Raw genomic sequence first — 26,000 nt, forward strand, 5'->3', positions numbered from 1 at the left:
TGTATATTATCTGTTTTAGTTCAATATAAAGAAAATGGAGAAAAATAATAAGGCAGCTTTGACATCTTGCCTCTGTAGAAACCCTCTTTATTAATTCACAATATTTGCCCTCTTTGGTAATATTAGAACACTAATTTCTTTGACGGTGGAGGATTGTTGCAATCCCAATGTGGCAGAAGTCTGTAGAACCGAATTATTTAGTGTTGTATCATCATCAGTATTTAACCTATCTCTCTTGAATTTCTGTTATTTGAACAGAAATACAGAAATCAGCCACACCATACTAGAGACATGTACATCACAATTATAGGGGAAATATTAGCTTTCCTGTTTACAGCTGTGGTTTTTACAAATTTGAATCTAACTCATAAACCATCTCGCAGCATATTTTCTGTGTTTTATCAGTCAATGCAGGAAAATACAGTAGGAACTGAAACACACGCTAATTGCATCATAGAGCTGTTGCTCCTGAAAGCCTGGCTCGTATTTTTCAAACGAACACCAAGCTTACTTTCTATTTTATCACACCACTCTTTATAACAATTCAGGTTCAGTGCCACAAGTGGAAGAAGAGTTAATAACATCCCTGATTCTGCCAGGAGCTTTTAGCTGTTCTCATGTGCCCCTTCTTAAAAAAAACACACCCTGCAGTACATATGCTTTCTACAGTACCTTACCCGGTAACCAGAGACACATAGCACCTGGCTGGTACATAAAACAAGAGACTCTGCGAAAGTAGGTCCTTCCAGTGAAGACAACAGCAAGGCTCCCAGAGATGGGAGACCAAAGGGCTATTTTAGCTGCCAAGGAAGGAGACTTGCCTATGCTGGAGCAGCTGCACATTGATGGTACTCTCGACCAGAACATCACTGACTGCTCGGGAGCAGGCCTGGTGCATCATGCGTCACGAGCAGGCAGGCTGGAGTGCCTCAAGTTCCTGGTACTGCAAGCAAAGCTTCCCGGGAATCAGAGAGCAAACAATGGGGCAACCCCAGCACATGATGCAGCAGCCATGGGCAACTTGGCTGAGCTGAAGTGGCTGATCAAAGATGGAGGCTACAGCATGCAGGTAAGGGGCCTGACAAACGGGGATCTAAACAGCGGGAGCAAGTTAGAACGCTGGTTGCAGCTAGACATTCAATAAGTTTTCCTTTCGGGCTCATTTAATTAAGGTAAGTTAGTAATGGCCATTAACGACAATAGGTCTACTCTGAGTAGGAGCAGCATTGAATACTACCCAGTGTTTTGACTGGGGTGGCAGAGAGTGCAGGCACCCCTTGTCTACAAACAACCCTTGCTGGACTACCAACAGCATTTAACTTTTCTTGTCCAAGGGAGACTGGTGTTTAGCAAGTCCTTTGTGGTGGGTGTTGTGTTTAAAGTGGGCTTGTTCATTGCCAAAAGTCTGAAGTGAGTTCAGTATATGCTCTCCATGGAGACACACATTATTATTATTATTATTATTATTATTATTATTATTAGGCTTACAGCATATAATGATACATAATAAAACATCAAAAATTCAAAACTTCCCGATACATGGCAGCAATTGTATCTCCCGCAGGATATTTGTCACTGAGTGCTGGATCACGAAGTGTTAATGGGAAAGGGCAAATTTTGACCCCATGGCAATGTCCCCCAAGTGCAGCTCTTTCCCTACTCCCACATGGAGAAAGCAAGCAAGTGTGCTGGGGACATCATTGGGGTGGAGCATTAACTTGCTCCCTGCCCCTCTTGCCCCAGCTATTTAAAATCAAGCTCCTTGTCTGTATAGCCGACTGAGTTATGGTTTTCTCTAACATTGGATTTTGGGGAATTGGCTTTTTGATTAACATGGTGCCACTTCAAGCTGCAGCATATGCTAGCAAAGGATGCAAATGAAAGTATAACACTGCAATAACGGTTAGAAAAGCTGGTGCTTGTCTTTCTAATAATAATTACTGCTTCCAGATGTCACTACGTAGGACCACTGTATTAAAATCCCATTCACTCATCCAAAGAATGCATGGAGGGGATCAGCAGGGCTGTGCCTGAGGGCTGCCTACACTCATTCAGGTGAAGGCATGCCATCAGTGCCACATCCTGTGGACATGGCCCCTCTCCCTCTTCTACTTGTTTAATGAACATGTGGACATAAATGAGTGAAAATAGAGGCAACGACCAATTCATGTGCATCCGATTGCACATGCATGCATGGTGCCAAACCCGGAAGTGACCCAAAAACATACCTGGAAGGGGTGGAACGCTTTACACAGGCCCCGCCAATGCGCATGGGGGTCCAGAACGTAACCCCTGCACAAAGTGAGCATTGCCTGTAGCTTAAAATCATTCTGGGTTCCTGGATCTTTTGATAGGCCAGCTGAGGCAGTTTTTGTTGGGATATCCTGATTACCTTCAGGATGAGGACATACAACACAAGTACGTACGTATAAAGACATAGCCTGATTTAGCTGCTTTACTTATTTATCAAGATTTCTATCCCACTTTTCCTCCCAGGGGCTCAAAGCGGCAGCATACATGGTTTCCCCTATTTTATCCTCACAACAACCCTGCGATGTTATTTAGGTCTGAGGTCACCCAGTGTGTTTCTTGACTAAGTGGGGATTTGAACCCTGGTCTCCCAGACCACAGACCAACACTCTAACCACTATGCTACATTGGCTCTTTAATGGTTCTGGCTAGAGGCAGGCTCACAAAAAGGCAATCATCTCATTACTTGTTCTCTAGTGAGACGCTGGGTTGAGAATAGATGGCTGAAGTCATGTTTCCTTTTGCCCCACCTATGGTTTTTTTTAAAAAAAAACAAAAGACATGCATTTGTACAGAACTATACTGGCCTTCTTCCATACAAACGATTTACATTGTTTCCAGGCCATATTCACACTAACACTTCCATTTTCCAAATCCTCAGTATACTTTCACTTCTGTTGTATTCTAACGAAATGGCTGATCATGAGTGCAGCAGCTTGCTAACGGAGAAACGTAAGAAGTTGCCCAAACTGAAACAGACTGGGAGTGATTCTTTCAGGCCAGAGGTCTTTCTCAACTCTTCCCAGAGATGACAGGGATTGAACCTGGGACCTTTTGCATGTAAATCCTATAAAGATGCAGGATCTCATCATCCTCCAAGTCCAACACACGGTGCATGGTCTCTGGGTCATGACGCACTATTGTTACTTAATACATTTATATAGTCCATCAATAAATATTCCACCGCATTAAGTTTGGTAAATGGGTATGTGGGCCTGTTTCAACATCCCCCAGAAGAGGCTGTTTCAGGTGGTCTCTGGGTCACAATTACAAAGCAGTCATGAGATGGATGTTAAGGAGTGAGAGTGGGTGGGGAAGAGTTAACCACTGCTCCTGAACTGTTTCTTCTCCTCTCCATAGGAGCAAGATGCTTCAGGGGCTTCTCCCCTCCACTTAGCTGCTCGCTTTGGACATCCAGAGGCCATTGAGTGGCTGGTCCAGGCAGGCTTTGACACTGCGATGAAGACAAGGGAAGGTGCCGTGCCAGCTCATTATGCCGCAGCTAAGGGTGATCTCACTTGCCTCAAACTGCTGGTTGCTGCAGACCACAGGTAGGTAAAAGCACAGCATACTGATATTCAGTATAATGCTATTGCAAGGCACTGTTTCCTCACTTGGAGCTGTCACTCAGGCCTGCACTATGCACATGCAATGCATGGGGACATTATTTTCTGTGTTTGCCCCAGTGCAGTTCTACATTTACCACCTCCTTCTGCCGCATGCAGTGATGTTCTCAAGTCAGAACTTGGAGGCAAAAGTCTAGGGTCCCACTCAGAGGAGGGCTCCCCAGCACAGCAGGGCTGGATAACCACATTTTGAAGTAATACCACACATAGTCATCTAAGGAACAAATGCACGCCAGTACAATCATTTACCAGAGTTGCTGTGCCTGCCTGTGTGGTTTAGAGAACACATACTGTTGATACAAAAATTATTCAGTGAAATGAAATCAGTGTAGCTGACCATGACGGCAGCACACCCCTCCTGGGCCATTCATGTGGCCAGGGCTGATGGGAGGTATAGTCCAGCAACCTCTGGGAAGGGCACAAAACTGATGGATTGCATGAAGAAAGTGCTCTGGGAGCTGAGTGTGTTTTTGCACGACTTCTACAATTGCAACTGTGTTTTCTGGTGCTGTTATTGTGCTGTGATCATGGAAGATGCTGTGACCAGGGGAAATGCTTTCCTGGGCAGAGCATACTGGTGTACTTGCTCTTTGTGCTGGACTTTCTTCCTGCAACAGTACACTGGGACAGCTTGTATGGAGGAAAAAGCAGCTCACAGCAACCATTTTCAGAGTTCTGAGAGTACATAGCTAAGTTAGCCTAGCAGCGTAGAGTTTTCCTTAGTGTTTTGTTTCCATACCACAGCATTTCCCAGATGCTCTGTGTTTGTTTGTTGACAGGACAGAAGGCAGGCGCTTAAGATCTTTGCTGAAGCGGATTGTGTTTCCAAAGGCAGACGCCTCATAACCATCTGCCTGAGTGCTTTTAATCTCTTCCCTCATCTACTACAGCCCAACATCTTTTCCTCCTTCTCTCCCTCCATATATATATTTTTTCTCATTCATTCTGCAAAGCCATGCAGAAGCTGTACAGTGCAAGAATGACAGATATGAAAGATCAGCAATGCAAGTTGTGGGAACATAGGGAGCTGTTATAAGGTGGTCCTTGTGACAGATTTTTACATGGCATCTGTGTGTGCAAATTTAATATACTTAGATACAAATCTAAACATAATTACTACAACGTACATAGATACACAATGCATCTCACTGTAGTGGGGAAGACGATGCTTTGTATGGAGACATGTCCCTGTGAGTCTGCTGTCCAGACGCTAGCAGCTGATGGGAAGCATCAAGTCCCCTTCTCCTACTCTCTCTTCTTATGGTTCTTTATCTTGGACCAGGGAATCTTCTCTCCTTGGTCAAGGACACATGGCCACCCTAGTCTTATATCAGGTCAGACTATTTGTCCATTTGGCCCAGTACTGTCTATTCTGACTACTCTCTAGGATCTCAGGCAAGAGAGGTATTTCCCATCACTTGCTTCTACCTGAGCAACTTCACTAGAGATTCCAGAGTTTGACATGGGGACCTTATGCACTCAAGCAGGTGCCTTCTTCTCTTGCCTAAAGCATCCAGAATTCAAAGAAGTCTATCTGGGAGCTCTTTTCATTCCCTTCTTTCAGTGGGATGTGACCCCACTCAGAGAAACAGGTTCCGTCTGAGGGGCATCTGGTTCTTTGTGTTTATCTACCACCTTTCCACAGTGAGCTGTGCCCAGTGCGGCCTACAGCAAACACCCACTTATTATCATATACAAAACATTGGTTGGTGAAGGTTGGGGGAGAAAACCGTTAACAAAATGTATCACTAAATTCAAAGAAGAGAAAGATCAACAATTCAGCAAACATAAAGTAAATTCAGTATCACAAAAGAAACTATCTAGACTTAAATGCTTAAGTACAAAGCAATGTGTTCTTGTTATGATTGAGGCTGTTGCTGCCCAGTCAATGTCTTTCTGATGTGCTTATCGTTTGGGTGGATTTTCCAATATATCTCTGATAGATATTCCCAAAGGGTCAGATTCCTAGTTTCCAGAAGGCTGTTGCCCCCTAGAGCCCTCGTGTGTTGTTACAATTCCCTCAAGCTCATCTTTCACACAGAGCCCCCAAAGGCTTGTTATCTGTTAGTATCACTAGACTCCCTCAGCTGTTTACTCTGCTTCCTCTTGGGGAAACATGAGGAGCAAAAATGCTGGGAAAGACAGAGCTAAGGGAGAGGAAAATGTAGAGCAACTCATCAAAGCACAGTTGAGGCAGGCTGTGGAGTGCACTAAAGCCATTGGGGTCAATATTTAAGATTGGCTTGTTTGCCCCAAAGGCTGAATACATTGTGAGAAACCTTTTTATACTCACTGTTAGGGATGGAGGAGAAATTAGATAGGCTAGTGTGTGTGTTAAAATGCATGTGTTAGTAAACATGACATACACAAATGCATGCTATTAGAGGAAATTGCTTTGCAAGAATGTGTAGATAGGCAAAATAGCATATAAAGATGTGTAGAAAAGGAGAAATGTGCCCTTGAATGCTGATGAATTTCCACGATGACTTTAACGAAAAATAAATTCGCAAACTAGTGTGAAATTTTTCAAGAAATGAATTTAAAATTGAAGTGGGGAGGGGAGGAGAAACTAAGAGAAACTGAAATTGACAAGAGTCACCTATCTCTACTCTCTCTGTGTGTCTTTTCCCTTTTACAGTAGCAATATATAAGGCTAGGCCCTTAATTAGGCAGAGGGAGGCAACTACCTTAGGCAGTTTATTATAGGCACCATGAAAGAGCAATAGTTTATTACTTATTTATTATTCTAGTATTTTTTTATTGCTAGGGAGGGGAGAGAGGCTTGTGGGATTTTCTACCTCAGGTGCAAGAATAACATGACAGGCCATGCACCTTGGTTTGTTGGTGGGGCATAGTTGATATTTGCTGCTGTGCCTCAGGCAGCAAAACGTCTTGGGCTGGCCCTGGTACTATGAAATATTGGCTACAGGAGACAGGTCAGAGGGAGGGAAGCTCACTGAGAGGTGATAGGAAGGCTGGCCTAGGCCATTATCACATGAACTCTAAGCATTTACCACCTTATTGTTGTTGCTGTGGTGGAGAAAGTGGTGAGGAAGCATTTATAATGAAGCATTCTGGCCAAGAGCAATTGTCCTTTGCATTAACAGCTATTGAAGTAAGAGCCACTTTGAAATCCTGGGTGCAAAAATGCCTTAAGAGTCAACAGCACACCTCTAGTCCAAAGAAGCTTTTTTAATGAATGCAGCCAGCAATCCTATATCCCCCAGACCTTATTCAGGAAGCAAGAGGAGAGTGATATAAAATAAACATGGTTGCCCTCTGCTGGTAATGGCAGTGACTGAAGTCCACTATAAAACCCCTAATGTGAACTGCTTCCAATCTGTTTCCTTCACTTCTTGCTTTTAAAGGGTTAAAATGTTTTAGTAAAAAAAAAAAAGTTTATCTACATGAATCTGAAAACTGTTATTTAGTTATTACAATTTATTCCACTTTTTTTCAAGAAGCTCAGGGCAGCAGACGTGGTTCTCTCCTCTCTTCCCCAGACAACCTAATTTTATTTTCACAATAAACTTGTAGGTAGGTTTGGTTTAGAAGGAATGACGGGCCCAAAGTCACCTGGTGAGTTTCATGATAGAGTGGAGATACGAACCTGGGTCTCCCTTTTCCAACATTAGCTGTTGCACTGCTCTAGTTCTTTATACACACGAGCGTTTTCACATTTAATTCAATATGCATTTTTTGTGTGCGCCATTTCCCCCGAGATACTAAGTCCTCTTGATTAATCATAGGATTCCAATTCAACAACAATTTTGCATTTTTTTGTCCCAAACCTCTATTTCTGCATTATAATAAAGTTACATTTTTGCTGCTACCCCCACCGTGCTGCAGCTCCTTCTGCTGCTATTTCTGTTATTGCTGCTGCTGCTGTCTCCATTTCCACTCCTTTATAACTTGTGTCATATTCCATGTACTATACCTGGTGCCAGGTACATTTCTCAGTGCTTTGGGGCTTTGTTGCATTTGGGAAGTTCTCTTTTTTAATAGAGCTTTTCAATTTTCCAATCCCCCATTTCCATCAGGTGCTCCCCTTTGCTTTCATGTTAGAGTATTTTCCCCAGTGTCTTCAATAAGTTATTTCCCCTGAAAAACGTCAAAATACAGGGAAAGTTCTGCTATAAGACATCTGGCTCCTCAAGCTCTGCCTTTCAAATACAGCTTTCAGCCTTGCTCTCAGATGCCCTCATCACCTGGGCTTTTGGCTTGTCACCTTTGACCTGGCAGAGAATCTGTGCCTCTGACAGCTTCATGATATATATAAATTCCACGTGTCACTCTGGGAATGTGCCTGTGTACATGCAAAAATACATTAAGTAAGGAACTATGTAAGTATCACACAGAGGCAATGAATTCCCAACCCCCATCCCTTCTAATATTGGCATATTTCCTCTCCTCCAACAGTTGCGTGAACAAGCAAACTCAGAGTGGAGCTACCCCGCTGTATCTTGCGTGCCAGGAGGGCCACCTGCACATCGTCCAGTTCCTGGTGAAGGACTGTGAGGCTGATGTGCACCTGAGAGCACATGATGGCATGACAGTGCTCCATGCAGCTGCCTGTAGTGGTCATTACGCTGTTGTCGTCTGGCTGGTAAACCTGTACTTTTATATTTTAGGTAGCGAGTGTCGTTTCTCGACAAGAATATGAATATGTTTCTCTGGATAACTGTGCTACTGAAGGCCCCTTCATAATTCCTTTTTATTGCACATTCATGATGTTTTCTGTCCCTTATGTTATTGGGACAGTCACACACAATCCCACTTTTTCCCTTTTCTTTAAAAAAATATATTCATTGATACTTGTCCAAAGATATACAAAAATTCATACCCATTGTGAACTATCTTTTTATAATGAAATAATATAAAAAAGAACAGAGGCAGAAAGAGTATAAGAAAGAAAAGGAAAAGAGACAGAGAAGAAAGATAAAAGACTTCTGATTCTCTGTCCTGCAGCTAAATATACCGTAGTATTCACTGATTAACGTCCAACCAGTCTGTCTTCCATAAACCAGTATTTTTTTCAATCTTCAAATCCAGATAAGCAAGAAACATTTACATTTTAGCAATGGGAGTATATTATTTGAATCAACCATGACATCATTTTGTCCACTATAGATTGTTCTGCAGTCATATGCCAGCCATGGAGCTCAATATTCCTTTTTTATCATTCATGTTCTTAAATGCTGCATTGTTAACTAATTTGATTGCCACTCATATCTTTAATAATCAGAAACTTCCAGAATACAGAGGTCTGCCACCAAAAGGTTTAATTGCCCTTGTACATCCTTCTGTATTTAATATAAAAGGTATGCAGTCTTAGTTTCATTAATTTCTAACACCCCTCATGTCAGGCACAATTCTGTGGTATGTATGGCATGCAGTGTATATAGAAAACAAATTGCAGAAATGGAGGGTGCTTCCACGCTATTTATCTGTTTGCAAATTCCCTCTGCTTTCTGTGCTAAAGTACCCAAGGCAGCTGTAGAAATAGGTGAATGAAAAAACAACAGCTCATCTTAAAAAAAACCATTTGGCTTTGATTCCTATGTAACCCTCCTTTCCCCCCCTTCATGTAGGTTACCTTCACTGATCTCGGCCTCACAGCTCAGGATGCAGAAGGAGCCACTGCACTCCATTTTGCTGCCAGAGAGGGACACACTGCAATTGTTGACAGACTCCTCCTTATGGGAGCTAACGTGGTGCTGGACCATTGGGGAGGAACCCCACTCCACGATGCAGCTGAGAATGGGCATCTCGAGGTATTTGGTGATACCATGTAGCGAGGGAAATGAGTATTGGATCAGAACTCAATTGATGGCACAGCCGTACTCACACGGTGTGTTCAGCGATGGTTGATCATGACGTGTGCGTGCCATCACTCCCCTCTCCTATGTGGCTGACAGGAGGATTTGAAATAATAATAGTAAAAAGACCTGGAACTGCGTTCTGGTGCGTTCCACCAGAAAAAAAAGCATTGCTTTCCCGAACATTTACTCTTCTCCCCCCACCTGCCTCCCAGGAAACCATCCGTGTGGTTACTTAACAGATTCAGAGTAGCCCACTCTTGGCTGTTTAAACAATCAGCTCATGCATCTTGTGTTTGTGTCAATCCAGCATCCATAGTGTTTAAACAGCATAGGGAGGATTTTTTAAATGGAAGCACAAAATGTACAAATGATGGAGTTCAATGGGAATAGATTTTTAAGCAATGTCAGCCTACCTTCTTTAGTTGATGCAAAAAGCTTACCTTGAATAATTATTGATTTATTTGACTGTTCCTTGACTGGCAAAAAAAAATAATGAAGAAAAAGCCCCTGTTGCATTCATGATTCCCTTATTTGCTATAAATTGGTTGTACTGATTAGGGTGATGGTGGTTGTTTATGCATTTATTTGCAGTGCTGTCAAACCCTGATCTCCCACCAAATAGATCCAGGCATCCATGACAGGGATGGTTACACTGCGCGAGACCTGGCAGAATACAATGGACACAGGCAGTGTGCATGTTACCTACAGGAAGCAGAGAAGCTGGTAATCTAAACATTATATTTTGATTATGTACAAGTCTTAGTGTTCATGTGAGTCACTGGAGACAGAGGCTTCTGTACTGTTTGCCCGGTGAGCTGGATATGTCACCACAAGGCAGAAGACCACCCCACGAGAAAGGTAAATTATCCAGGCTTCCATAATATTATGTATCCCTTGTTAAAAATCAAAGCAGAAACCTTCTCAAAACATTACTCTAAAAAAAAAAAAAAATGAGCAGTGTGAACATTTTCAGCTCATGGTCATTGAAAGCTGACTTCCACGAGTCATTAACATGCAGCAGGTCAGTGGACAAGCCAGGGCAGATGTTCCTGATGTTCTAGCTTGCTAGGAGCAAGAGGGTTTGTTTCTTTTCTTTGTTGCCTGGTGCAGTCTTCCGGTCCACTTGTTGAGTGGTGTTCTGAGCTACAAGCACTCATTGAAGCAGGTGGGCAGTGGAGGGGTGGGGAAATGGAGTATCCTGAATGAAGGTATAGCTAGTCGGCTGGCTGGAACACTGAGCAGGAGCAGTCTTGCTATGTAATTTTGCATAGCAGGCTCTGCTTGTTAGATATATTAGTCACTGGGTGACTAATTAGTCACTGAGCCTGTCCCCTCTGAATCCTTAGATCTGTTTGCCTCATACCCATTCAATCCACATAAATTTATCGCCCTATCTCAACAATTGCTGAGTGCCAGACAAATATTAGGAAGTTATGTCATTGGGCTTCCACAATCTCCGCTCTGAAACAAGTGGTTGGCTCCCTTCTGCAGCCCTGATGGAATTCATTCTGTGCTCCTCTTGCCTTTGCAGCTATTTTTGGCATGCTGTTGAGCAGAGTGGAAAATTTCCACCTATTTATGTCCCTAGCACGGGGCAACAAGTGGGCAAGCATGTTGAAGAGCCTCCTGGATTCCTCTGCCAGTGTGAGGACATGGATACTAGACAGCAATTAGCCAGCAACTGATGGTGAGATAAGAAGGGTCTGAAGGAGGAGCTCAGAGGCTGCTGAGTGAGAGCCTTCAGTAGGGCAGCGGCAAGTTTCCACGGCTGAGGCTCTTCAGCAGCAAGAGAGAAGCACCATGGGGCATCGGAATGGCACTGTGGCTAACTTGAGAAGCTGGCTCTGAAATCCTAATCAAGCTCTTAGGTTTCACCGAACAAAGCATAGTAAATCCTTGCCACAGCCTGAGATTTGGAATGGGAACTTTTGAAACCAGAACCTCTTCCCATCACTCAGTTTGCCATTAAAATATTAATGGGGGGAAAAAATCTATCCAGAACACTCTTTGGCGATGACTAATTAACTCAGTGCTGATGCCCACATGTGGGTCGGGGTTCTGGAGACACAAGGGCCTGTGGATCTCTCTTGCTCAAGCCTTATGGGCTGAGGGAGGGGTAAAGACTAAAACAACTTCAGTCATGGATGAGCGCAGTCAGTTCATGCTGTAATTCATAGGCGACAACTCCTAGAGGCCGAGGCAGTTTTGGGGGCCCTCATGTATTTTTTGAGGGGGCCCAGCTCCTCATGTTTGGAGGAGCCCCTTTGTTCCTCCTTTTGCACAAGCAATGACTAAGCCAGGAAGTCCCAAACTAACCATAGTTTCTTGTTGTCCAGGAAACAATGTTTACCAGCTCTGGAACATAAGATTCTGCTTTGTTCCAAAGCGGGTAAACCATAGTTTGTATAAAATGGAAATATATGGTTCATTACACATTTCCTCATTTAATTGCAAGCAGAGACTGAAGGCTCAGGCAAGAGACTTGTGCATCTCTTGGGTTAATAAACTAAGATATCATCATTGAAATACTGTTGCTAAATGTGCTAAATGTAAATATAGGTATGGAAGTACTTTCAAATTTCAATCTTCTCCATTTCTAGATTTTCCAATCTTAGTTCAATTCTCCACACTTCTGGATTTTTCTATGTTATTTCTACTACAGTGGTACCTCAGTTTAAGAACAGTTCTGTTTACAAACGATTCAGTTTACGAACTCTGCAAAACTGGAAATAGTATCCTGGTTTGCGAACTTTACCTTAGTCTAAGAACCAAGGAGTGCCTGGCGTGCTCTGGTCCATGGGGTCACGAAGAGTCGGACATGACTAAACGACTAAACAACAACAAAGAACGGAATCTGAACAGTAGAAGGGCACTTGCAGCAGGAGGGAAAATGTGCCTTGGTTTAAGACCGTTTCGGTTTAAGAACGGACTTCCGGAACAGATTAAGTTCATAAACCGAGGTACCACTGTAATATATTCATTTTCAATGCACGTGCTTTCTGAAAATATACATTTTTCTAAACATTGGTTGGAGGACTATATCACAAAATTTGGATAATTGTGAATTTTGAAGGATGGCTGTGTTTCTATTCTCATATTGTTTCAGAAAGTGAGAATCTGATAAATTTGATTTCAAATATGAACTGAACCATATTTCTCCTCCATCCCTTATGTGTACATAGCCAAAGTCGCATAATGTATAGAGTGTGTTAGGATGAAATTAACTATATTTCCCCACCAGCTGTGAGCATAAGATGGTGCCTGGCTAAGAGGCCGTTGGCTTTTTATGTGGTAGACATTTGCTGGTGTTCTGTTCTCTGCCTGTAATTAGCACCACTGTACATAGTTGCCTATGCTGAGAGAGGCTTTGTTCACTAACATCCTTGGTTAGAATTACATGTCCTTCTCAGCACCTTTGACACACATACTTTGATCCAATTTCCTCCTTGCTAGCACAACCTTTGTTCCTTCATGGGCCCGTTACTTCTTGCATTTGTGCAATGTCTTACAGTAAATGTTAGGGGAAACCTTTTGGGAGGCAGCTGCAAGAGGAGCAAAGTGTGCCAGCTCCTCTGTGACATCCTTAAGAACGCCTCCTTCTGGGGAAGCCATCTTTCTCAGCCATGCTCAGAGTTGGAAGGTTAACCCAAAGCACGCTCTTTATCAAATGGCCATCAAATTGTTACTGTTTTAATTTAGTGTTAATGTGACATTTTGCATTTTTACATTCCCCAAGAGTTTGAGATGGGCTTAACGCTAGCAGTAAAATCGGATTAATAGATCAAATGTTTAGGAAACGGAGAGAAGCATTATTTTGGAGTAACACTTGAAAACTTCATCCACTTGAAAACTGCTAGCTGGATGGGGGCAGTAATTATCTCCCTGAACTCTGCGAATAGCTCTGAGTTCATTAGTCTCATAGTTCATTATTTTATTCTAGCCCCGTACTTAAATTACACTTTTGTAATCTATCACTGCCAATCCATTATATCCATATATAATGTATGGAGGCTGATCTGATGAGAGAAGTTATTCATGTAAAGACCATACCACACAGGACATGGGCATTCCATGGTCAGATCTCTCAACTTTAAAAAAAAATTCATTGAGAGGGCTCCCATTTTGAACCAAGCGATGATGATGAAAAAGAAGGGAAGTTTAGCTCCTTTCTCTCTCTGCTATTCTTCTGAAATAACTACTCTGAACCTGCCATTAGCTCTGCAGCTTTAAAAAAAAACAGGCATGATATAAGTGCTCCTCTCACCCAACTGCACAGTTTATAGCAGCTTCAGGCTGGGGGGTAGCAATGTAAATGTACAAAATAGCATGAGGGGAAAGAAAAATCAAATACTCTCTCCACAGTGCTGCTGCTGTGATCAAAATTGCAGTGCTGTGTGACTCCTTTAAGGTTTATTTGCCTTTTTAACAAAAGTCATCACATGATTTATCTTAAGGCTTTGCAGAGGAATATGGGAGAATTCAGGAACTCATTTTCCTCAGGATGCCTGCGGAAACTGGAACAATTCAGGCAGCCTCTGGGCCTAAATATTTTCTTGACCCTGCTGACCTCTAGGGCTGGCTACCAACAGACTGACGGGCGCTCTCTCTCTCTCTCTCTCTCTCTCTCTCTCGCTCTCGCGCTCTCTCTCTCTCTCTCTCTGTGTGTGTGTGTGTGTGTGTGTTGGCTCCACTAAACCCAGCTGAGCACTCTCTTTCTATACAAAACTTATTCATTTAAGAAAATGAATGGAAAAGGAAGAAGGGCGCAGGCAGTTCAGTCTCCTGGTTACAGCTAAAGGTTCTAGACCCCTTGGGCTGCTTTGCCAGTTGCCACCTGATGCCCAGCCTTCAAATATTAATGCAATGCTAATTGTGACTCCCTGACCTCCACCCTTTCTCCTGCTGGCATTTGCCACACAATGCAGTTTCTGGCTGCCTCTAGACCGAGTGGGTTCTCCAGTTTCTCCTCCTTTTAAGAGTAGTTATTAATATTCCCTGGTTTGTTATGAAATTCTGATCTCCCTAAGGGCTGGATCTAATCTGAGCAGCGTTTGTTCATCTTTTCCCTTCCGTTCCAAATGGACCCCACAAAGGACAGGAGGTGAATAACTGGTATGTACCGGTACATCTTTGGAGCAGTTCCATAAATTTCTGCCTGTCATTTCTGCCTGGTGGATAATATGGGGGCCCCCTGGTGGCAGAGAAGAATTCAGGGCAGTGCGACCAGTTATGCCACACTGGGCTGCAGGGCATCACAACTATGACTTAGTGAATTCAGAAGAACGGAAGGGGGGCATGCCAGATTTTGGGCTCACACAGGGCACAGGAAATTTGTAAGACCAAAGTTGACCCCTGCTGGTTGTGGTAGAGTTGGGGGTTAGCACTTTGGGTGATGGTGTAACAATCTAAAATCTAGCCTTTGGGTGTCAATTCAAGAAATACAGAACAAACCTACAGCATGTTAATGTCTTGAACTCCAGCTGTGCTGTGCAATGTTTGTTTTTGACTGATTTTCTGAAATGCAGTGTCACTGATGGAATGTTTCAATATCGGAACACATGTTTCTGTTGATTTAGCTGAACATATCACTAATTTAATTCTAATGCCTTTTAATTCTTTTTATTCTAATGCCTTTAGAATTAAAGGCACACTTGTTTATATTTTTAAGAATTAAAAGTACTAGTGTTTTAGTGAAACAAGTAGAAATAGCATATTATCTCTCACCTCTTTTAGTGCCTTTATATTGAGGTCCTGGTGATATGCAAATATATGCCAGTCAAATGAACCAGTGGTTGTTAAAAGGCAGAGTATTATCAACTAAGCACCTTTGCTGGCGTGGTGTAGTGGTTAGAGTGCTGCATTAGGACCTGGGAGACGAGGGTTCAAATCCTCACTTGGCCATGAAGCTCACTGGGTGACCTTGGGCCCATCACTCTCTCTCGGCCTAACCTACCTCACAGGGTTGTTGTGAGAATAAAAATGGAGGGGGAAATAAGTGTGTATGCCATCTTGAGCTCTTTGGAGAAAAGGTGGAATATAAATGTAATAATAATAATAATAATAATGTAATATTTTTTAATTGGATGACAGCCCTTATGTTAACTAAATGCATAAGACTAATGCTAATACCAAGCTGTAAAGGGCAAATAGCACAACCATTCAATGGACACGGATACAATGGCAAACTTATACCGACACAGGTCACCCCTGACAACTGTACACAGTCCTCTAAAACAGATCCCCATACATATTGGACGACACAAGATTTACCCACCCGGGAAGAATGGCAGATGAAGTTGATGGACTACATGGAACTGGCGGAAATGACTGGCAGAATCGGAGACCAGGGAGAAGAGTCGGTGGAAGAAGACTGGAAAAAGTTTAAAGATTATTTACGGAAATACTGTAAAATTAATGAATGCTAGGAAAATGTTGGAATGAAGTTATATGGCTTTAGTAGAAATGTTATAAGGAATTAAGTATAAATAGATTAATAGAGTATTAAAGGGAAAAATAAGGTTAGAATGTGTTAAGATAATTATAGGATAGAAAACAGAGAAAGATGGAAAGGAATTGCTGAAACAGTTAACAGAAGTGGAATACAAAAAGGGAGGTGTGAGGAGGTCGCGGAAATAAGTGAATGAAAGATAAGATATTGAAATTATTTGATGTGTATTAAATTTTTTGTTTGTTTGGTTGGTTTTGTTAGTTTAAATGTGTTGGTGTTTTGTGGTGTTTTTGTGTTGTATTGTATTGTTCTTTTTTTTGTAGTGTTTAAATTGGGAAAGTAATAAATATTATTAAAAAAATAAAATAAAACAGACCCCCATACATACTCTCCCTGTGCCTAGTCACAAACCAGAGAGTGGACTGCAAACAGCAGAAAGTACTGTACAATTAAGCACAAATTTAGTGAATGACAGTATGGTAGATTGAATGATAGGATGCCAGCTAGCTTGTAGGCAGGAGCGCATCTTAGATGCAGTTTGGGATCAGGTTGTAAAGCCAATATATACCTTTCTATCTTAGTTTCTTTAACTGTACGGTTACTGCTTTGCATTTTTCTATCACACCATGTAACTGAGTCCTTCAGCCCTATGCTTTGCAATTCCTTTCAATGTTTATTCTTTTTCTTCTCATGACTTTTATTGTGCTCTTATTCAGAAAGCTGTGCATCCCATATTGTTCACTACCACCCCCGCCGTACAGCAATGTTTTTCCTCAGGATCATACAGAGCTACAAGGGAGTACTATGTGATGATTTGTTCTGCTATCCTCTACAATTCTTGATGCTCTGATTGACTAGAAGGGGAAACGGCAATACAGCCATGCAAATGTGCAAGAAGCTTTTGTATTTAGAACCTCCTGTATGCTTTCCATGGGGCTGATGTACTGATTCCTCTCTTATTATCTATAGTCCACAATGGATAACCAAACAAACCTCACTGTACACAGACATGCACTTAGAAGCTTGTGCGTGAACTAGTGATCTAGGCCTAGACATGAACCTGCTCATACGCAGTGTTCAACATTTGTTCTGCCAACTTTGTTTTTTTTTTTAATAATATTTTTATTAAGTTTATAAAATACAGAAAAAAAGAAAAAAAGATAGATATAGAAAATAAAGTAAAGAAGTTACAAATTTCCATAATCCTTTTTTTCAGCCAATCCAATGGACTTCCCCGCATCTTCCTAACCCTGCGTTCTCTGTGATACAAAACATCAGCAATTTGTTAGCTTATTTCAAAACTTATTGTATCTTTCATTTTATCATGTTATCTAATTTCCAAAATGTTGTAACCGACATCATCATGAAATAATGAAATAACTTTATTATGTTCAAGCTAAAACGTATAAGATGTCTGTTCTGCCAACTTTGGAGGGGTGCTTGGTGGGGGCACAGGAACAGGCTTCTTGGTACTGGCACCCAAATTGCGGGACTCCCTCCCAAAAAGGGGTTTGATTGCCTCCTCTTTTGAGCCTTGCAAGGGTGGCAAAGATTTTTTGATTCTACCATGCCTTTAAGCTGCTTGAACTTCCAAACATATTGCTCTGCTTTCCTTTGATCCACATCAGTGAGGCCAAGGAGTGGGTCTTGTCCTCTGAGCACCCCAGGACCTCCATACACACTGCCTGGGCTTGCACCCTGGAGGGGTCACTTTGGTGCTGCTAACACAGCAAAATCAATATGGGCGGCAGAGTTACCAATCTCTCACCCCTGGGGGCACACTCCATTGTCTCTCGAGACAGATGGACGCCAACAACAGAACAAACCAGGCCAGAGACAGAAAAAACGCTTTTAGTTTTCAAAGGTTACATCTCTAATCTTCCCTTGTGTATTTTTAGATCCAGCAGCCAATGAGACCTCTTCAATCAGATGTAAGTGCTGCATCAAATATGCAGAAAAAAGATACTAATAGCGCTCTTCATAGAGCACCTGGTGAGTAACGCCACCCAATTAACTTTCCTGTGAAAAATATAAAAACTGAGCATCCCTGAAATTCAGTAGAGTAGACTCTTTCACATGTTAAGTGACCTCAAAGCATTCATATAAAGCTTGAAACTTGACCTTCATAATAGGAGAACCTGCCTTTTACAGGGTTCCCAGTTGTGCAGAAAGAGCCTATGTGTATGCAGGAACCTCATTAGACCTTTTAAAGAAACATGGGGGTTGGTTGTGGAGACAGAGTGTTAGATACGGAGTGTTAGATATGTTCTCTGAACACCTGCAAAAGGCTAATGTGGAGGGGATGTTGTGGGAAAGCCAGTCAGTTTATGCCACAAAGCAGACTGTTTCTTCTCACAATTTGGGATAGGAGTGACTGTGTAGACCTACATCAGTATCCCATTTGCCACAGAGATGTTAGAGGAGGGGTTATTTATTTATAAGATTTCTTACCCACCCTCCACCATAAGTTCCCAGGGCAGGTTACAACTATAGAATATCCAATTATAAAATCAATGATAAAACACATAAAAATGGAGCAGAACAGGGGTCTCACAAAAAAAAAGGTGAGACCTTAACTGTCAGAGGCCAGGGTAAAGATGTGTATATTAGTAACCACTTCGAGTACACATGTATATATGAATAAACTCATGATCATCATCATCTCCAGCATGTGGCAAAAGCTGTACAATAAAGTGGCCAAAATGGTCTCCTCTGGATCTTGCTGAACTACATCTCCCATCATCCCTGACCATGCTGGGTGGCTCTGATGGGAGGTGGAGTCCATTCCAGAGATTAAAAAATACTTTGTTTGCTTGTGATTGAGAGTGTCCTTGAGAAAGATTAGTTTAAAATACATTGGATGAGATCTAATAAGATATACTGGATATCTCAAATAGCAACTTTCCGTGGAAGGTGGTTTCAATCATGTCAAGGGATGGACGATTCCCTGCAGTAACTCCTTTGCTCTTTAAAAACAACAGCGTGGGAGATCTTGTTAACAGATCTCCCACATCATGCCTAGTTTGCCCTTCATATTATGGGGGTAGGCAGGCATAATTGTGCAATGTTCCTTTGTTTACGTCCTTTGCTGGCATGACAAATACTGTTGTGTGGATGTCTACATAATTTGGAAGGAAATTAACCTGTTCTCAATGGTGCAGAACAGAAATGTCTTAAGCTTATCAGTGGTCAATTCAATCTTCTAGCTCTCAGTGTGGATTTTGGTGCATCACTGTAGGATTACACTATGTTTGTCTTTCTTCCAGCTTCAATGTCGTTCAGCATGGTGAAACCCACTGAATCAAACAAATCACTGATACCCGAGCTGAAGATCAATAAATCTCTGCAGAAGGCGAGAATCACCACATTGTTCTCAAGCTCTGTATGTTGTATGATAATCTACACCTCTTTGTCTCTCATCTGTTTTGTATTCGTAATCCCCATGATCTCTCCTGTGGTTCTCTTCCATCTAATTCCTTTGTTTTATTTTTCTTTCTCTTTTCCTGCTAGATTTAGCCATTTGGCTGACCTGCCTCCAAACACATCCTTTCAGAAGGGTTAAAAACAACCTACAAATGGAGATATATAACTTTATGTTCCACAACAGGGACAGGGAACCTGTTGACCCTCTGGATTTAGGTGGACTACAACTCCCATCGTATGTGGCCAGGCTGACTGGGGCTGATGGGAACTGGAGTCCAGCAACATCTGGAGGGCCACAGGTTCTCCAGCTTTGCTGTAGGTAGCCCTTCTGATAACGTTGGGCTTCCTGAGAAGATACGTGCCATAATGTTTTGAGGATCAATTGTGGTAGATTCATGAGCATCTGTTCTTCTTTAAACTCCTTAAAAGTTGCTAACAAGTTAGGTGTCCTCCACGCAGGGTGAGAAGAGAGAGACACCAGATGCTGCAGTACCAGGCAACCTGCTCTCAATGCTGGATGAGCTAGGAACATCGGACATTGATGCCTTGGTGCCTACTCATGATGAGCAAGGTTGTTCAATTCCAGAGTGGAAGCGGCAGGTGATGGTGAGGAAATTACAGGCGCAGCTGGCATCCGAAGAAGGGATGGGCAGGAAGGTACTGTATTGAGCCAATAGAAGGAAACTGTGTCACTGTACTGTCTTACCCGATTCATACGCTGGCCTCCGTTTTTATTGCAATTAGGTTGCCCTAAGAGCAGACGGGCAAATAATATACACATTGTGTATGTTTTGTAAATGTGCTCTGCTAAGATCTTGGAAATTTGGATTTCAAAGTAATTCCCAGCACTTCCTTTTGCATGACTCTGTTGCTCCCGGATCAATAAATAACCAGACAAGACAGTGAATGTAAATTTGGGATCAAATAGGCCACAACTTTATAGATTACAGATGTGAATGGTTTGGTTTGAAGGCACATAAAGCCACCACCATGCTTAGCAGGGTTGGGCCTGGTCAGTTCCTAGATGGGGGATTGTCCAGGAACAACATGTAGTATTGACATCAGGTATACACCTTCACTGTACTCTTTTTGGTGCCTGCTGTTTAGACAAGCCTACACAGATATGTAGAATGCTAATATGTATTTTAATCTGTTTTTATCATTGAATTTATTTATTTATTTGAATATTTTAAATAGCTGTTTTTAACTGCTTTTACATATATTTTTATTGCTTTATTTCTTTTTTAAAATAATAATAATAATAGTAGTAGTAGTAGTAGTTTTTGTAAACGACTCTGAGGTGGGGTTTTTTTGAATAGTCAAGCAGTATATAAATTTTATGCAATGAATAACTAAAATAAATAAATACGTTGCCTTGGATTCCATGATAGACAAAAGGCAGGTCACATTAGTAAGTAAGTAAGTAATAAGTAAGTAAGAAAGTAAGTAAGTAGTAAGTACATCTATATTCAATCACTCAGGCAGGTGGCTGACTTTACAGTTGTATATCCAAGGTATAAGTGTAGCTGATAGTAAATAGTTCTGTGACAAGATGAAATTCTTTGTTCTGACTGAGGCCAGGACTTGATGATCTGTTCCAGCCCTATATTTCTATGAATCTGTGATGTGCTCATCTGACTCTTCATTTTTGGCAGGCTGGGGAAAGGGGCCTGAAGTGATGTCTTTGAATTTAACTGATGGCAGTCTTTCTTTCTTTCTTCCCTGCTGCCCCCACCCATCTAGAACAAGGAAAGTTGCACACTGGAGATGGATGACTGGCAATATTCTCAGTCTTACAATGCCATCCTGGGCCCTTTTGGGGAATTACTCACTGAAGATGACCTGCTGTACTTAGAGAAGCAGATTGAGAAACTGCAGATGAAGAAGAAATGCCAGGAGTATGAGAGTGAGCTAGGACGCCTGACAGAGGAGCTGCAGACCGTTCTTCCTGCTCCTGTCGTCAATATCACAGTCAACCGTCAGTTTCTGCAACAGGGTTCAGAGGATGGCAGCCAGGAGCTCCCTGCCTGGTGCAGTCATGTGTCTGGACTGGTAAAAAGCATGTCCATGATGCTCACCAATGTCAATGGCATGAAAAAAGCAGCTAATGAGAAGCTGGCTCTAAGGGACTCCCATAAGTCAAGCAAGACCAAGTGTATTTCAGGTGGCACTGTCAAGAGAGAAATCCTGGAGTGTGGCGTCTCTGTCAGGAATCTGAGGGGCAATTTTGAAAAGCAGGATCTTTGGAGACAAGACAAAGCTTTTGAGCAGCGAGGGTTGAATGCCATGCCCTGGGAACAAGGGACAGCCAAGGAGTCATCCCCTCAAATGTTTCTAGGTACCTGTAAAAACAAGAAGCAATTGGTTTGTGAGGAACATGAGTTTGGAGACATGGAGAACGCCAGTGATTCTGGCATCAGCTGTGAGGGAGCCTCCTCTGTGAGTGGTTCTTGCGTCTCAACAGCAGAGTCTAGCAACCTCCGAAAAGAGCGCATTGTGCTTCTTTTTCTCAGTCACTGGAAGAAATCTGCCTATACGCCTTCCTTGAAACTCATGGCCAGAAGGACTCTTGACACCCAGCTGCCTGGAAAAATGGGACTGGTAGATGTGATGGCAGAGCTCAAGAAACAGCAGCCTCCAATGCAGAAGCCCTTGGTGGAAATGAACAAGCTTGGCCATTTAGTTCAACAGAGATACACTATCAAAAATCTGATCAGTCACTGGAAAGACATCATCTCCCTTGTACCATCTCGACAGATCAGGCGCCTCAATCACCGGCATGCAATCTACTCTCCAGAACAATTCCTGCCATATGTCAATGGTGAGCCTATTGACTACAATAGCTTAACTCTTGACCTGTTTATGCTCGGCTATTTCCACATCCTAGAGCTGGCCCTCTCTCCAGAAGAGCGTAAGGCTAGGCATCTCCTTTGCTTCGAAGTTTTTGACCACTTGGGTGGGCATCGGTGGGAAACAGTGCGGGCCTTCCACAAAGCAGTGATTGATGAGATTGCTGCAGGCAAAAGAAGCTGGAAAGACAGTTTTGAGGATATTAAGAAACAATTTTTTGGTAATAACAAGGACCCAGCTGTGAACATGGAAATCAAAACATCACCAGTGGAAACAAATCTGAAACCAGTACCCAAAACAAGGGTCCCAAACATCTCTCTGGAGGAGGGAGACTCTGCCCCTGGAAAATGCTTTGAACTAGACACCTTTAGCAATGATGAGATCTGCAGGTATATAAACAGGAGTTTTGCTTTCTGGAAAGAAAAAGAAGCAGAGATCTTTAGCTTAGAGGGATGAGGATCTTTACATTAACAGTCTTCATTTGTGAATAGGTGTCTATAAGATTCAGAGTGCACAGAGTGGCCTGTCAGCACTATGACATGGAATAGACAGACATTGACTGTTCATTTTGCAAATGGCTACAAATGCCTGCAAGATTAATTTGCAAAGGGGTAAACGACGAGTGATACAGATGAAGGGTCAAGTCTTCACTTCTTCTCCGTTGCTTCTTCCCTTTAAAAAAAGGAACAAGAAATGTCAGTGCTTCATTACATATGGCTTCCCTTGACACAAGCACCCTGAAAAGGGCAAAAAGACTATGCCCACTCTGATGTCAAGTTTAAAAAATAAATAAACAGAAGGAGAACTGAAAGAAAAAAGAGTGAAAAGCTTTCCTCCCACCAGAGCATTGCTGACAGGGCTTAGGAAGTGATGGGTTCTCTGCCATGAAATATTCACCTTGGGATTGCTTAGTTTGTATTCAGTGTGTCTTTGTAAGAGTTCAAAAAGAGATAATGAGTTTTCCAGACATTTCCATTATATCTATATTTATAAGTTACAAACAGTGTATCAGCAAAATGATCCAACCTGGGAAGGCCCCCAAGACTGTTTCTTTCACTGTTTCTCTTTTCATATCTTCAGAGGACTGACCAGAGATATCAACTGTTGTTATCCACTTTTGGCATGTATTTGAGTCTCTTTGGCATCCACTGCAATTAATCATTTACTGCTGAACCTGAAATGCACAGGTCTCATGTTCTACTACTTGCTTACTAGGCTTCATGGACTTAAAACACCTGAATGGATGTCCAAGTATAAATAATTTCATTTTGTAACTGTACATACATTTTCTATTTTAAATTAGATTGCGTGTTTAATAAAAACATTTCTCTCAGTAGAAACAAAAGGTACTTCCATCAAATTATTACTTAGAGAAATCACTAGGTTGTGTGTGTTCTTAAAAAAACGATCAGAAATAATGCAGGTTTTTTTTTTTTTTACTTGAGAATCTCCATCTAGAAACACAAAACTAGTGTCCGTTTCTTACAGAAGGAAATACAATGGGCTTGTTTAGGGACTGCATGAAACCACTCATAATATACATTCAATAATGATGGCAATGAGGTATTGCCTGCCCTTCACTCTTAAGGCCCCAGGGCAGGTTAGAACAATTTAAAATACAACACTAGAAATTGTTTTACAATGTACAATTTAAAATTTAAAATTATGAAATGTAGGGAACAAAATTTCTGTGCTTATCACTGCAGTAACAGTTGCTAAGGAAGAGACTGCTAAGGAAGAGATGGATCCAGTGCGCTGGGAATGGGCAAATAGAAGAGATCTTGGGTGCACAAAGCATCAGTCAGGCTGAGTCACCACGGAACCTCCATACATTTCCTTTTGCTTTCCCATTGCCACAGTCAGACCCTTAATTTATGGCGTGATGTGGGACAGTAAAAGTAGCTCACTCTTTACTGTAGGTGGAAATGCTACCCTCTGTGACTGTTGCCCTGGTTTATTTGTGGACATTCTTGGGAAAGCAGCAGGGCACTACATAGGCAACCCACTGCAAGCTCTAGAATAAGCTCACTGGACTATATTTAGCAGCCAACAGTGTGATTGGCAGAAAGGTTTACAGAATGAGAGTGAGTGCTTGAATCATCGTCACTGAATAAATGCGGGGATGAGGGACCTTTCTTTACATTGCTATCCTTTTGTACAGTTTCTAATTAAATAACAGGGCATGTGTTGAATCTATTTCTGGCAGTCCATGGCTCATAAGCTACCCCTCCGCTCCTCCTGAATTTTGCACTTTAGACTATTAGTTCAAAAAGGCATACATCTATAGTGCATTGGTCAGAACCATCGCACATTCTCAAGTGCTTTTGCATTTCTCCCAGCCTGCCAAACAGGGGTGTGTGAATGTGTGAATGGCTTCACCCCACACTGGCTCTGGCCTCTCTTACTGGAATGCAGGCCCTTTCAGGGGTCCAGGGAGGCCCAAATCACTTCCAGATTTTGATGCCTGTAGCAGCAGCAACGGCAGCGATGAAGACAGCAACACATGACAACAAACGAAAACAATATAAGGCACGAAAAAGAGTGAGTGGTTTATATAATCATACATTTTGAAAGGGCATGTTTGTAACCCAACCTTGTGCCATCTAAACCAATATATTTTTTCTTTTCTTTTCTTTTGACATTCTTAACTCTTAACTATGACTATGTATCCGCTAACAAAAGAATTATATCTTTTGCAAAACTGAATCTCCTGTTTGCTTTAATTTGCAGCTTTAAGTGAGGCAGTGTGTCACATTTTGATCCAATGCACACAAAAACAAGTTGTGAAACTTACCAGATGCCAAAAGAACCCCAGCAAGTGTCTAAATCTGAGGTCCCTTTGAACATGAGGCCCAAGCCCAGTGCCCCCCCCTGCCCCAATTGGCTCTGGGGGCATGCATCTCTTACCCACTGCTGCTGCTGGCCTCAGAGATAAAAAGATTGCCCCCAGCCCCCCCAGTCTGATTAGCTAACACGTGTCTGTCTCAGCCTACCCCCAACAACTAACTATGGTTGTCTGAGGCCATGGTTTTAAGTTGGTTTAGCTCCTTTTAACAGTGGTTTGCTGTTACACCTAAATCCAGTATCCTGGCTTAATCCTAATTTGCTGAGTCATTCCATCCCTGCTGCCCACCTGGCTACAGGGGCACAAGTAATGCCCCTGCTGGCAGTGGCGTAGCGTGGGTTGTCAGCACCCGGGGCAAGGCAAGTAATTTGCGCCCCCTAACCCGTGGATTTGCGCCCCCTAACCCGTGGATTTGCCCTAACCCCAGATGTTGCGCCCGGTGCGGCCGGCCCCCCCTGCACCCCCCACGCTACGCCACTGCCTGCTGGTCCTTTCTGGTCCCTCCAGAACAAGCTCCTTTTTTCCACCCACTTCCTCTTCACTGACAATGGCTGCGTCCACATGTCGTTTTATGTTAGAATCAATGGAGACTGGGTACTTGTTTTTTCTGTGGAATCAACACACAATGTAGATCTGTTGCATACTTTTTGCACCTGAAATGCACTTCTTGAGAAACTGATTTCATTCTGAAAATAAAAACTCGTTGCAGATTGATTCTGCATTATCCCCGCACCGTGCCTATTTGAAAACAGATGTAAGTGCACAATCTCTTGAGCAGCTTCATATCTGCTTCCAATGGGCACATGACATGCTTTCCTTCCAATGCCCTCGTCTTATCTCTTCGTTGGTGTGTTGCTTTAAGAGCAGGTGGCCTGGAGAGAATAACTGTCAACACACTTCCCAGCCCTCTCTGGCTGTAAGCCTCAGTCTAAATATATATATACATACAGAGAAAC

The 26,000-nt window shown here is 42.4% G+C and overlaps 1 protein-coding gene and 1 long non-coding RNA gene across 2 annotated transcripts; one reads left to right on the forward strand and one right to left on the reverse strand.

The window, feature by feature from the left end:
* ESPNL (espin like) lies at positions 1-24,561 on the forward strand. The gene is made up of 9 exons (XM_081861735.1): positions 1-1,069; positions 3,391-3,581; positions 8,076-8,262; positions 9,248-9,430; positions 10,070-10,201; positions 17,825-17,918; positions 19,193-19,308; positions 19,809-20,006; positions 21,093-24,561. Exons 1-9 carry the CDS (start codon positions 776-778, stop codon positions 22,653-22,655), a joined length of 2,958 nt encoding a protein of 985 aa, XP_081717861.1. The 5' UTR covers positions 1-775; the 3' UTR covers positions 22,656-24,561.
* On the reverse strand, positions 24,559-25,807 carry LOC309341880. The gene is made up of 3 exons (XR_014156607.1): positions 25,523-25,807; positions 25,207-25,362; positions 24,559-25,159 (listed from the first exon to the last, which is right to left on the reverse strand). It is a non-coding gene; the product is annotated as an uncharacterized lncRNA (long non-coding RNA).
* Positions 25,808-26,000: the final 193 nt, after the last annotated feature.

This window comes from Podarcis erhardii (genome assembly GCF_964252035.2).
Source record: "Podarcis erhardii genome assembly, chromosome: 5".
In the NCBI taxonomy this organism is placed as follows: Eukaryota; Metazoa; Chordata; class Lepidosauria; order Squamata; family Lacertidae; genus Podarcis; species Podarcis erhardii.